General features: G+C 32.2%; 2 protein-coding genes across 4 annotated transcripts in view; both read right to left on the bottom strand.

The window, feature by feature from the left end:
* Positions 1–3907: 3907 nt before the first annotated feature.
* On the bottom strand, positions 3908–4626 carry LOC118747718 (insoluble matrix shell protein 4). 2 transcript variants are annotated; one of them, XM_036481818.1, is made up of 3 exons: positions 4426–4626; positions 4269–4348; positions 3908–4169 (listed from the first exon to the last, which is right to left on the bottom strand). In XM_036481818.1, the coding sequence occupies exons 1-3, from the start codon at positions 4474–4476 to the stop codon at positions 4001–4003; spliced, it is 300 nt and encodes a 99-aa protein (XP_036337711.1). In that variant the 5' UTR covers positions 4477–4626; the 3' UTR covers positions 3908–4000. The 2 variants fall into 2 exon arrangements, with proteins under 2 accessions (XP_036337711.1, XP_036337710.1); XM_036481817.1 differs by having other exon boundaries at positions 3973–4348; positions 4426–4589.
* A 6576-nt stretch (positions 4627–11202) lies between these two features.
* LOC118747717 overlaps positions 11203–14580 on the bottom strand; it is a 33888-nt gene continuing 30510 nt past the window's right edge. Inside the window, exons 3-5 of one of the 2 annotated variants that reach the window (XM_036481815.1) lie at positions 12049–12209; positions 11648–11770; positions 11203–11580 (exon numbers count right to left, since the gene is read on the bottom strand). In XM_036481815.1, coding sequence (XP_036337708.1) covers positions 11515–11580; positions 11648–11770; positions 12049–12209 — 350 coding nt within the window. In that variant the 3' untranslated portion in view covers positions 11203–11514. The remainder of the gene's footprint in view (positions 11581–11647; positions 11771–12048; positions 12210–14580) is intronic. The other variant, XM_036481816.1, reaches the window with a different exon arrangement.

Genomic DNA, 14580 nt, shown 5'->3' with positions numbered 1-14580 from the left:
TTAAATTTTTTAATAAAAGTTTCTATTGAATTTTTGGGTATGCAGTTTTATAGCCCATACAATTTTAGTAGAACAAATTGCAAGTTTCAATCGCCTAAAAGGTGCCGTTCATTTTTAATAATTTTTTTTTAACAGATTTTGGCACTTTTTTCATAAAAACATGAATTTCTTATGGAATAAGCCAAAAAGTGTTAAAAAATCAGCGGCTGTTTTAATAAATTACGCTTGTCATACTAAAAGCTGTCAGCCAAAAAATGATAAAAAAGCAACGCAATTTTTTAGCCGGGTGCAACTTGGACTTTAATGCCTTATGCGCTACAAAATTGTATAGCCAAAAATTTTCTAAATATTCGAATTAAAATGTGTAAAATTTTTATGAAAATTTCTTGAATTTTTCGAATCACTGTATGAAGTTTTAAACTCGGAATAACAAGGTTTTTTGGTTAAAGCGCGAACAATGTTTTTCTATAAAAAAAAAGAAAAAACAATAACAAAAAAAAATAAAAAAATATTTAAAAAAATATAAAAAAAAATCACCGTGTGAATATTTGTTTGAGTCACTGTATATATGTACATATGATTATATGAATATACATATGTACATATTTACAAACGTATTCATTCACCTACTTTGTGACGTCATATTGTTTTCGTTTCCCTCCTTTTCGCTACATGCAAAAAGTAACAATTTTCTGAATGTTTGTTGTTAGGGAAACATAGCCGGTTCCTCGTCTTGTGGTAAACGGGTTTTGACACGCGTCGTAGCCATGCGTAGTTTAGAATGATGTAACGACACTACTAATATTAATTTATTTATTAATTACACTGGTCTGCACACAAAACTTAGCTATGCAATAAATTTGTTCAGCATCGAAGTTCTCAAAAGTAAGCCGGCGATTAATCAGTTGACGCGAAGTATCTCCATCACTTTGAGAAGCAACGATGATAGACCTCTGGCTCCGAAACCTTCTGTCTAACTGAATTCCGGATTTAACAAGCTCCGCATTAATGTGACATTTAGTATTGTAGCTACGCGATTGATATCCACAGTTACTTAACCATCTGCTGACGAGTTTCGCTGAAGAAAAAAAATTTTTTTTTTCAAATTTTCATTGAACTCCACACAAGACAAGTGCTGCACCTCAGACGAAAGAATTATTACATTTTAAGTAATACCTCATCATCGACAAATTATTTGATGCTGTTTGGAGAATAAAAGGCTTCCTTAGAAGATATTCCTATACACGAGGGTAGGTAATATATGTACATATAATAATAAAGCATAAATAAATAAAATACAGTAGAGCGACACTCTGGCATTATCACGTCGAGTTTATGGTTGGTTTAATCGTTCTGATGGCAAATCCGTATTGGTCCCTTTTGTATATGCCATACAGTGCATCCATCCATTGAACAAAGTAATCGATGCATTCACTGTTAAAGAAATTTCAATTTCCAACGGTTTCTTAGATAATCATTCCTACAGAACTTAAGTGTAATGTCATAAATATTATCCATTATCGAGCATATTCTGTAGTGAAGATATTATTACAGCAGCAAACCGTTATATCAACATTTCCAAAATACTCGTAGCTTCTAACTACGTGTATTAAAAGCATTTTTTTCTCTCAAATCAACAAATGCACCTATTGTTACTTTCACCGTTAGTGATTACCACAAGAACCATGCCATAAATACCTGTACAATGAAACTGTTAAATGCTGTTATAAAATATTTATATGCAACATAAATGTCATACACTTACATTGACCATGACACCGCAGATCTTCCGCTTGAGGTCAACGTTGAAAAGCTTTCATAAAGACACTCTCAAACAATGCTCTTCAAACGAAAACAATAAAGTGTGTGATAAACGTGCACTTACTCGTATCTACGTACATATGTAAACATGACTTTACCTGCAGGAAATTTGAAACTGGCATTGTATAATAAGTAATTTTTTGTAAAACTTTGGAGAGTTTTTAATTTAAAAAGCTTTCATCAAGTGGATCATCAAGTATCGGCTTACCTTTATTAAATATTTGTTTGTATAAGCAGGCATTCAAGGGCAGCTTTTAAAATAAAAAAAAATCGAAAAATGCATATAAAAGGACACACTAGAAATGGAAAAGATATTTTTTCAGGCAAAATTTCTTAAGTCGGTTTTCATCTGTCAAGAAAAAATTTTCGCATAATAATTTCTTCAAGAAAATTTACAGCAAAAGCGAAGTACCCTTTCAAACAACAGAAATGATGAAAAATATTTCTTGTCATTTTTCTTGAGAGCTGCAAACAGCCCTTTAATAATAAGTTTAAACCAGTATGAAATTTTTTCAAATTTCATTTGTTCAATAGAAACCCGTACTAGCTGTATCATAATATCAAATTTGTTACATATACATTAGAGTGGTCCAGAAAAAAATCTTCCAATATAGGGTTTGGCACCAAAATTTTTCCTCTTGCGGAAAGAGTTGCTTATACCAAACTTTAAGCTTCTAAATAATAAATAAAAAGAATGCTCATAACGCTCATATTTTACTCTAGAAGAATTGTGTGCATATGTACATTAATCAAACAATTGGTTAAGCAACCTAAAAACATTTCAAATTTAAATTATCTAAGAAAATATCACAAGCTTCAGTTGTCATGGCAACAGTAACTTTTTATAAAAATCACTAATATTTCTTCCATTTTCACAGCGATCCAGTAACGCATTTCAAGGTCATTGAGCACCCTGTATTGGTTACAGTAGAAAATTAAAAGTTGGCACAGATATTACAAATAACAAACGGGAAAAATTTAGCGCGTGCTCCGTTTTCTAGGATCAAATTTTTATCCCCCATACAAAAATTGTACCGCTCTAATATACATAAATATGTCGATATATTTTTGAACAAAGGGTCTCTAGAATTTCCTGCAGGGTTTGCTAATCCATTGCATGTGTTTTAAGTCATCGTCGCTTGCGTCTTCACTGCGTAGACAATTGCTTGCTTTTGTCTATCTAAATCATGCTTAGCTAGTAACATTGTATTCCCATGCCGAGATTTTTTGGCTATGAATGGGTAGAAGTGTGGACGATTGTTACGTTATTTCTTGTAACAGTTAGACCTTTTGTACTAATTACAACAGCTGCTAAGTTGATTACGACTACTTAGCAGTTGCTCACGTGTATTATATAATTTAATTTTTTTTATATAAGCGTTTGCCTGTCTAGCCAAATGTGGCAGTGCATTTCTATTATTTAGTCTGGCCAATAACCCGAAAATCAAAAAAAAAAAAAACAAAAAACAAAACACAAAACAGCGTACTTACATGAACTTCATTAAAATGGCAGTAAACCGTGAAAAATTTTCCAAGCTTCTGTATAAATGAAATTAATGTTAGGTGGTGTAACAGGTACTTTTCTCAGACGAACTTGGGTGAATCACAAATGTTCCATTCTCTATACAATTACAATTTGTTCTTGTAATCACTATGAAATATATCTTCGGGTGCAAAACACTCAGGGATGGTATCGCAATGCATGCTTACTTAACTGAAAAGTTCGTAGATTTTTCGTTTTTCGCTCATCTATTTTTAATTCCTCACACAAGCATTTAAAATTTGAAAAAAAAAAATTAGTTTTTCAGTAAAAGCTGGTGGTTGTGTGCCCAGAATTGCATTCTCAGGTCTGGAATCTACGTAACTTGAGACTGATAACCTGTGAATGCCGCCCAGGACCTGTCGATATGCTGACGGATCCAGAGGTTGCTTCGACCGTCAGTTCGTATGGATGCCTGCTTATATTTTTGGACTTCTCCTTCAATATTTCTGCAAACCTAGAACTTTATCTGAATCCATAACTAATAATTAAATGTTCCAACTTTAAGTTAAACAAAGGAAATTCTATATTTTTTTTACAACAATTCACACAATTTTAAATATATAAATACAATAAATAAATACTATAATGACCAAAGAGTCCAATGCAGGTCTCTTACAAGTTAGAATTTTCACCTTTTCACTTTCTAGTTCTACTTGCCGAACGAAAACTGTTTACCCAAGCGTATCCATTCCAATATGTATTCGTTCCTGTATTCTGGTTGTAAGGATTATATTGATTGTAGGGATTATATTTATTATACGGATTGTATATGTTGTAGGGATTACTATTCGTATTATATAGATAACTGTAAGGATTATTGTTATTATTATTCCAATAGTTTGGGTAATTGGGGAAAGCATATTGCCCAATGACCCAAGGCCGAATGCGTATATTTTGTCCATACCCGTTATACGGCGTACTGCTTAGCTGCGAAAATTGTGGTAGTGGTGTAGCGTAAGGATCCACATATTGCGCTGCTGTCAACTGTGAAAGAGAGAGAATATGGAAAATTTACTTAATGCGGTTTGTGAATTTCGCTAATATTTATTGCGTTTAATTACCGAAAGTGCAATGGCATTTATGCACAAAAAACAGAAAAGCAGAAATTTCATTTTTTTTTTTACAGTTTTAGTTCAAAAATTTTAATATTTATTTTATGAGTACGAGTACTTTAACTGCGCTTAGCTCTGACTCTGACTACTCCAATTGTTGTTCACACTTCCTCTGTTGAATGGAATTTGTATATGCCGCACACAATTTTCAACGCTTAAATAGCATAAGGTGTTTTAATTTTCCCCTAGATAAAAAAGCGTGAAAATTTTTAGGTTTTTTACGTATGTATATAGAATTTTACGGGAAACTAATATGTATGTATGCGCCTTTGTGTGAAATGAGTTTAATTGGACGCATTCGTCATTGAACTTGACTGATTATTGAGCACTGCTACAAACATATATATGTATGTATGTATGATGTATCTAGGTATGCAAATGTAAAAAAATATATACATACATAAGTATGCAATGGGATGTACCCAGACTATGAAATTTGTTTGAAAAGCATGGTGTTTAAATTTTGATGAATAATCGTAAAGCTACTCAATCGAAACGTTAATTTAAGGACATAAAAACACAAAAACAATTTGAGTTTTTAAGTGCGGGCTTAACTTCATTTGCTGTAATTTACAATAAATTCAAATAAGTGCGTACATATGTATGTACACATACTTATATATGAATCGGTTAATTACCAAAGGAAATAAGTCAGAATATTTTCGATATTGCATATTTGATGCAATTCAACAGAGCTACTTTGAACAAACCGAACTGCATCAAAATTTTCATATCGAAAAAATTTTGATTTATTGCCTTTGGTAATTAACTGATTCATATGTACTTATTACAGTTACAAGCTTAATTTATGTTTACGAATTTGTATTTAAAATTAATCGGCCAGTTTTTAACTTTATCGGTGATGTTTCATTTTGCTTACTGTTTAACTAATTCAATATATTAAATTGTATATCCACATATATGGGACGTTCCACACCAAAATGGACGGGGTTCACACTTCATGTGTTTGATTTGTTTCAAATTTTTAGGGTTGATTGATTAACATATATAATAAATAAATATGAAGCTTGAGCTTGATTAATACATTTTTAAAAACTTTTCAGCACAAAAACAAATCGATTTAATAGTTTTCCAAATATCTCAGGAATGGGCGAAGAAAAAATTTGAAAAAAATTAAACATACACACATCTAAATTCTCTATGAAAAGAAGTATTTTTTTAATTTTTTTTCTTGAAAAATTTTTCACACACATTTTTTGATAAAAAAAATTAGTTTTTGAAGATATGTCATCTCAAAAAAAAATTAAAAAAAAATCGCAATGGTAGCTCTAAGTATTGCGCAATATTTAAGTATAGTATTGCGGGATGCACTCAAGTTATTTGAGTTTTGAATTTTTTTTTACACCGAAATTGAGTATTACACACTTACCAATTTTTTTAATTTTTTTAGAATTTTTTTGAGTATGTAGTTTTGTAGCCCATTAAATTTTTGTATAACTTCAGTGTAAAATAAAATAAAAATCATAACTCAAATTGTTGTAGAGTGCATAGATGGCATATTTTCAAAAACTAATTTTTTTATCAAAAAATGCGTATGTGAAAAATTTTTCAAGAAAAAAAAAAGTTTTTTAATATTTCTTTTCATAGAGAATTTTTATTTGTATTGAATATTTTGAACATTTTGAATATTTTTCTCACCCCGTTCTCGAGAAATCGATTTGTTTTTGTTTGTAAAGTTTAAAAAGTGCATTAATCAGGCTCAAATTTCATATTTGTTTATTATTTATGTATGTCCGTCAACCTTAATAATTTGAAACAAATTAAGCACATGAAGTGTGAATCCCTTCCATTTTGATATGGAACTCCCCATATACATAATAACAGTATTTATCGATAAATTTTGTACTAAAAACTTTTAATTCAATTCAATCATTGCTAAGATGATGTGTACAGAATAACGGTCGGCCTGCTCTGCATGGCATAGCAATTGATTTGGAAAGGTTTTCAGTACTACAATGGGGGTACTGATGTTTCGGAAAAATGTTTATCAGGTTGATTCTCAACAGAAACTCCCCAGGGAGTTTCTCTCTTTTCCCTATCCTCCTATCTAGGTTAAAAATTTGCTGAGAATTTTTTATATTAAATGGCGGAGTTGAGCTGTCCAAACAGTGTCAAACAGCTCTCTCAAAGTTAGAATTTCCTCCTCCCAAATTTCCGGGGAAAATGCTACTCCCTGGGAGTTAGTTATTGGAGTACTTCTTTCACGGGAGAAACAAATTCCCGGACAACAAAGCTCACAATTGAGCTGTATATGAATATAAGCATATAAGAAAGTCTTTTGAAATGGGTACATTTTGCACTGGCTTATTGTTGCCACCACAAAGCATCTGCACTATCAAGTCCAGTTTCTAAACCTTCGTTAATACCACTCATATGTGTAATAACGGTTTAAATGACTAATTTACTCGCTTAAATCGAGAAAAGCAGGAAATTTCTAGTGCAACTCGCATAAAATCTACTTCTTGAGCGATTTGACCTAAAGCTGGGGATTTTCAGACATTTATTTGTAGGTTCTGAACAATTAAAAGCAGCACAACCAATGAAAGCAAACAAAATGTTGATGCCTTGGTGCAATATTTTGTGTTAATCTAATTTCGTCTGTGTAAAAAATGCTCACCTCTTAAAATTATTTTAATGATCAGTACTGAATAATCCTTTCTAATATTATAAATGCTAAAGTGAGTTGGCTTGTTTGACACGCTTTCACGCTTTTACTATTCAACCGATTATAGTGAAATTTCGCACACTGGTGTCACTTAGCCAAACTTAGATTATCGGTCTCGATTAGCCAAATGGGCGTGGCACGGAACTTTTTATACCGCATACCCACGACCACCAGACAGTCCGAGTCGTGTACAACGAATGCATAATGGACTTAGCTCATCGATATTGTTATGCTTATGGTCTTTTGTTCAACGTCCGGTGAACACAAACAGAAGGTAAAAGTTCCGGTTAAATATAACGACAAAATGTGGAATGCAAGATGTCGAAAAAGTCGATAATGATGTTTAGCCGAAACTAGGTTAATAAGGGTCTGGCATATATAGCTGTTAGCTGCGATTTGATTGCGTCAAGAGAGCAGCGACAACATCGAACAAATCATGTTTTTTTAAAATGGCTTCAAAACTTTTGTTACGCTATTTCGATAGGGCTTATTTCCATTACCACTTTTTTGATAACCAAAACAGGGCCAAATTGCCGCCACTCTTTGGAACCGGACTCAACAGAACCGATCACTTGTGTCTAGTAAGGACAAAGATATTTCTGGAATGGACCATTTGAATAAAAAATTTTGATAGAACTGGGTCAATATTTTGATAAAAGATAAAAGATTTGATCGGAACGAAATCAAAGTACAAAATAAATTTTAGCGAAATTATATTTTTGGTCGAATTGGAACATCTGTAAAATTCTTTAAAAAGTCTCAAATAAATTTCCTTCAATAAGTTGGTTAACTGCACTACCACCTTTAGTATAAAAGAGGCCAAGTATACCTTTCTGCTCTAACTAGGGCACGGTTGCATTGTACCAGATTTACTTATAATATTTACACACGAATTTTGAGATGGAAGTTTTCAATCAAAAAAAAGAAAAAGTTAAAATAAAAAGAAAAATTAATTTGCCCTAAATAGGACAAAGCTGTTAGTATGGTCAAACACTTATCAAATAATCAAACTATAATCAAACAATAATTTTCACCGAATTTTCACAGCTTTTCACTTTTAAGTAATTTACTTGCATGACTAGCGTATCTCCTAACTAGGGAATCACCAAAGCAAATTGTCACATTAGTCATCTATGTATGCTATTTGTCAAACTTGCAAATTTTCTTCACTAATTTAATTTATACTTAATTCGTTTTATTTCGCAAACAATCAGTTGTGAAATATTAATGCGGCCTAATTTCATTTAATATATGTACACTGATTAACATCACACGTACACACACATATATATAGGTATGTAAATAAATTTTCCCGCATCATACTTAAACCTTTTGTATTTCACACAAAATTGTTCGTTCAATTTAAATGCTTAAAACAAACCATTAGTCACAGATCGATGATTTGAAATGTGATTGTCAACAGACGCATATCAGCGTACAATTTGAAATCAGCAGATGTGCAATGTGTTTGTGGAAGTAATCGCGCCGTTGGATCACCAGTAAAAATTATCCAACAAAATGAAAGTGGGGGTGGGTTTTAAGGACTAGAGTATCTACTACTACTGAATGAAAACTCTGAGCTTTTGAGGAAAAGTGGAAATGTTCCAAAAATTTTGAAGATAAATAATTTTAACGGTTAGATTGGCAACTTTTAAGATTATGTGCAACTTGTCCATTTCAATATTACTAACCGAATATGGGAACGAAAAAAATTGTAAGCGTGGATAAAAAACCAAATACATAAGGGTCATTCCATACGATATTTACACCTCATTTTTTTTTTGGGTTAAAATATATTTTTTACATTCTTTATCGAAAAAAACAAAATACCTATTTATTATTTTATTTCGTCACGATATTCGAAAATCGCGAAAAAAATTCCCGAAATTTTGAACCCTCGGAGAAGTATCTTTTTTCAATTGTTTGCAGTTAAGGTAGCAAAATGTGCGTAATTACCTCGGCTTTCCATGAGAGTATGATATAGATTCAAATAAAAAAAATAAAATGTTGCATTAAAAAATCGAATTTTTTATTTTTTTTTAACTGCATCACGTTTGATTTTTATTTTTTTAAACCTGAATAGTTGTCAATTTTTATGGAGTACGCTGTAAAAATTTGAGAATGGAAACACCTAAACTGTAGAAGTTACGAATTGTTTCATACCTGCATACATAAAATTTAGTATAAACGCATATATTTGGTAAAAAATTAGTTCAAAATTTCGGGAATTTTTTTCGAGATTTTCGAATATCATGACGAAATAAAATAATAGGTGTCTTCCTTTTTCGATAAAGAATGTAAAAAAATATATTTCACCCCCAAAAAAAAATATTGAGGTGAAATATTGTATGGAATGACCCATACACAAGCATTGAAGCGAATCTACTACGATCGGCAAGAAGCTATCAGCAGTTTTTCCCCTCTAGAATTAGTTGCGTATTTTAGTCGCATTTTACAAGGGACAGCACTTCTGCAAGAGGACCATTAGAAGATTCTCCTTTATGGAATAACAGTATGGTGGCCGAACGACGAACAACGTCAAATGATACTTTAAATTAATTTTGGATCTTCGGCCAATAGATCTAGTGGATCAGCAGATGGCATCTCTTGCTGCACTTTGGTTAAGAGAGTTACGGCAATGGGAATCGGGATTGCAGGGTCACTCCTGCATTCTGGAAAAATGGTGTTGAAACTCTGGTTCCGGAAAGAAACTGCATCTGGAGAACCCCAAGCAGGGAGCAATGGGTAGAAAACTACTATACTCAATCCCACTAGTATAGTAATTTTCACAAATGATTCGCAAATTAACGATAGAGTGGCAGTGGGGGTCTTCTCTCGCAGCCCTACCCTAAGCCGTTCCTTACACCGACGCTCCTGCTCTGAAAGTATTCAGCTCGGAACCCGGTGGTGGAAGCAGAGGAAGAGGCAGGCCCCCACTGCGATGGAAAGACCAAGTGGAGAAGGACTTGGCTTCACTTGGCATTTCCAATTGGCGTCAGCTGGCACAGAAAGGAAACGGCTGGCGTGCTTTGTTGAACTCGGCCAAAATCGCTTATGCGGTTACAGCGCCAAATAAAAATAAGAAGAAGAATAAAAAGAAGAAAGGATTTTTGGTCCAGGTCATCAGATTTTAGATATAAAATTAACAAGCTTAACCTGTTGATGTACAGCCCCGTTTTTTGTTTTTTGTTTTTTATTTACAACTTTTTTAGCGGTAAGGGGTGATGCTAAATTTGAAAAACCGAGACCATGCGAGACATCTCTTCACTCAGAAAGAGATGGACGCATTTTGATGAAATGTGATGCACTGATCGCCTAAAACCCCATACAAGGATGTCACCTGTGTTAAAATTAAATAAAATTTAGGCGTTTTAACGCCACGCGGGTTTACTAGTAATTTTTAAAAATTTATTGGATTCACTCGAAACTTGTTACTCGGGGGTTTTTGCTAATATTGAGGAGTTTTTATGGTAACTGAATTAATAATTTCTAAAATAACACGATTGAACATCATAAACTTCACTACTATTTAGAAAAAACAATAGATAAAAACAAAACCTAGGGTGCTGGATACGTCTCTAGGCAATTCCGAAACTTTAAGGTATTTTTGGTACATACACGACCTTAGCTTTTACAAGAGTAAAATGCAAAAATTTGCCATTCAAGTACCTGTCTGTAACTCAATTGTAAAATTAGAATGCAGTTTAGGTACTAAATTTACAAGCTTTGCGGATAACTGTAGTTTTACAATATTTTATTACTATATTTTTTTATTTCTTTCACAATTTTCATAAACAAATTTTGTTTACTTGTTTTAACGGCTGCTGTTGCTTAAAAAAGGCAGTTGATATCAAAATAACAACAGATTCATATGTACAAATAAATGATAAAATCGCTTTAAAATCAACTATGTATATAATTTACAATTAAAACTACGTCATCTACGAATGTATTTACTTGTATATACAATTACATATGAACAACTACATACATACGTATGCATATACATATATATATATATCAAAAATTATTATTTCATTAAATTTTAAATAAGAAAATTCGTTAGCGCTAAAACTCCATTAATTACACACATATTTACTAAAATTACTCGAAACGAAATTGGCTGCTTCGGAATCTCATCGATTAAATATACATATATCTAATTCGTACATAAATATGTACGCTTAGTTTAGAATAAGTAGTTTTACCGTAACAAATTAGATTTAATTACAATAATATAAATACAAATTCGCTTAACTATTTATTTACTTGTCAGTAAGGTCACTCAGAGTGATTGGAAGAAGCAGACGATTAGAATGATTGGGAGTGGATAGGTTGGTTGGTGGTGCTATTCAATAGTCTTCATCTTCATCGGGTGGTTCCGTGGCATACGTCAGCTCGTTCAGATAAAACCATTTCTATAATAGAAAATGGAGAAGTCATTTATTTAACAAGAACTTCTTATAGCATATCAATTTCGTTTACCGGTGACTCTGTACAATTGAAATTGTAGTCCCAATCACAGATGCGATACTCCTGATTGAAAGAAGTTTCGTTGGCGCATAAATGCGGTATGCGATTGCCCTCCTCATCGCACATGTGGAAAATCTATTAGCATAAAGGGGAAAAACGAACGCGTTAGCAAAAATTTAGTGCATACTTTTAGGCTTAAAACAAACATACATACAAAGCCGCGCTTTCAAATTAATTAAACTTTCAACTACTCTTGCTCTTTGCTTAGCGTGAGCATAAAATGCGCTGAACTCTCTTATTTTTCTTACATACACACACAGGCACACACACGCATTAACAATTGTGAGCTGTTTTAATTTTGTTTCTCTTTTCATTTTATTCCTCGCCTTTCATACAGACACACACTCACTCACCTGACAATTGTACTCCATGTCAGCGTAGAAGCCAACCGGCCGATGCGTACAATCAAAAGAGAATGTTATGTTATCTAAATTCGTCCACTCTTTCGTTTTGTGATTTTGAAATACTGGACTGGCGGCATCTTGTAACGTCAAGGCTGCAAGTAGAATTGGACCTGTGCACATGCAGCAGATTTTGTCACAGATACGATACAAATAATTTTGTTAATAATTACTCGTCGATATTTACAAGTTTTTTTTTTTTGTACAAGTAGTTAGTTGGCTGTTTTTGGTTCGGTTGTTTTCCTTTTTTTTTTTCTTGCACTTACAGCTATTTGAGGTTAATTAGTGCTTGCGAAAATATATATACCAAAAAAGTGTTATTTTAAATGAGCAAAGGTTAGTTAAGGTGTGTCGGTTGTTGATATTTAAGTATTTTAGTAATGAGTGAAGCGGCCAGTGTTAGTTGCATAAAGATAGCGAATAAATAAATAATATGTATGCGAAAAGAATGGACCAAATATGTAATATGTAAAATGTATGGAAAATCGATAGACTGGATTGTAAGGCAGTAAAATAGGAACTCAGCAAAAAAGCAAAACGTCTAGCCATTATAGATTTTCTTAAAGAAAGAGTATGTCCATTTCAGACTTCTTTGTCAGCCCTAATATATGGAAGCATGTGTGTACATTAGGGTGCCCATCGAAAATGCTTTTTTTTGAAAATTTCAAAACCCTACCACCTAATTTTGTTCGTTTTTATGAGAAATATTATTTGCTATTTTTATAGACTTTTTAGAGGTCATTTAGAGGTCGCGACCTGTCGATTTAGGCCAGAAAATACGATTTTGTAGATTTATGAGTTTTTGAATGACTATTTTTGATTCGATTTCAAAGATCGAATATGGTCTGAGAAGATGATATATATGCCTTTGAAATGGTATATAATAATCTATTGTCGCAGTTGGCTTGTTGTTATTTTTTATCAGGTAAATTAAAAAAAGATTCCTATTTCTCTTAAATTTTAAATTTCGACCATCGATAATTTCTATAATTTCAAAACTAACTAAGCTAGACAAATTTCAACATTTTCATAAAATGGGGTAGTATTTCCTATTCCTGTCCACTTATATATCTTGGCGATTTTATGCAAAATGGACGTAGCTTCCTCAAAATTTGAGAATAGTCTTCCAACAGATAGTAGCTGTAAAGTCACTGACTTATGAAAATGCCCTCGTCCCGTGCCGGGGGAAAAATATTTGTTTAAAATCAATTTTTGTGTCACATATTGGCCAACATAATTCGAGTCCTGGCAATCAATTAACGAAGTCCTCTCTATATGAAAACATTGCCAACTTCATGGATCTGATTCTTCTTATTTCAATAAAATGCCTAGTATATATCGTCGCTCGAATAAAGAAACAGTGTAAATGCCACATACACTATTATTCGATAATTGCACCATTGTATAGACAATCCTTTAATCTATTAGATAAATCTTTAGTTTTCTTAAATATCTCTTTGGCTCACTAATTTTTTCCCGAAAAACTAAATTGTATTTGTATGGTTTGTAATGGTTTATAAAAACTTCCAATTCGTTTTTCTCAAAACTATACTTTTCATGTTACGTTATTTCATTATTCCAGCGACGATATATAATTGAAACAAATTCAGTTTCCGCAAATAAAAATAATATGATTTGCCTTTTCCTTCCAAACATACATAAACACATATATACAGTACCGAACAAAAGTATTAGCACAGTAAATTTTTCGCAATATATACAAAGTTTTTTATTTTAATAACGAATTAGAATTTTTCCAAAGGAAGGATCTGAATAAAAAGTTGCAAATTTATTGAATTTTCCTGAGTTTTGCACAAAGTTTAGAGATTTTATTTTTATGTTTTTTGGTGTAAAATTAACTATATTTTTATAAAAAATTATCGAAGACAAATTAGAATAAAAAACTTTGCATATATTGCGAAAAATTCACTGTGCCAATACTTTTGTTCGTCACTGTACATATATGAATTCAAAAAAATACAATCAATTAGCGCACCCATTCGTACTTGACCCACTTAACTAGACCCAGCTTTGGTCGAACTAAAATTTTGGACGCAAATGTACTTTCCATTTGTTTTGCTTTCACATTACCTTCACACAACTATTTACCAACTGGCAATCGCCAATTAACCATTACAATAACGTATAAACATTTCAAGTTCATGCAGAAAATATTAATTTTTTCATGTATGTACGAAAAAGTCAATCCAATCAATAAATACCAAAACCAATAAAAACAAAAAGGCCTTTAGCAAAAACCCAATAGTCAGTCAATAGCCTTTACTCATTAGCCATCAAAATTTAATCGATAGTGAACAATTAACAATCACCAATCAAATACGCAGATTTGTCAATAAGTAATAAATGCGTAAGCATGATAACCGTTACTCATCGTAAAACTAAAAGCTTTTTGAATACATATATATAGATATACATACATACATTTATATCTATGATTAGTACATACATACTTACACACACATT

This window comes from Rhagoletis pomonella, unplaced genomic scaffold, assembly GCF_013731165.1.
Source record: "Rhagoletis pomonella isolate Grant_MI unplaced genomic scaffold, Rhpom_1.0 Rhpom_scaffold_00012, whole genome shotgun sequence".
Classification (NCBI taxonomy): Eukaryota; Metazoa; Arthropoda; class Insecta; order Diptera; family Tephritidae; genus Rhagoletis; species Rhagoletis pomonella.
The sequence above is the reverse complement of the archived record's forward strand: the minus strand, read 5'-3'. Positions and strand labels throughout refer to the sequence as shown.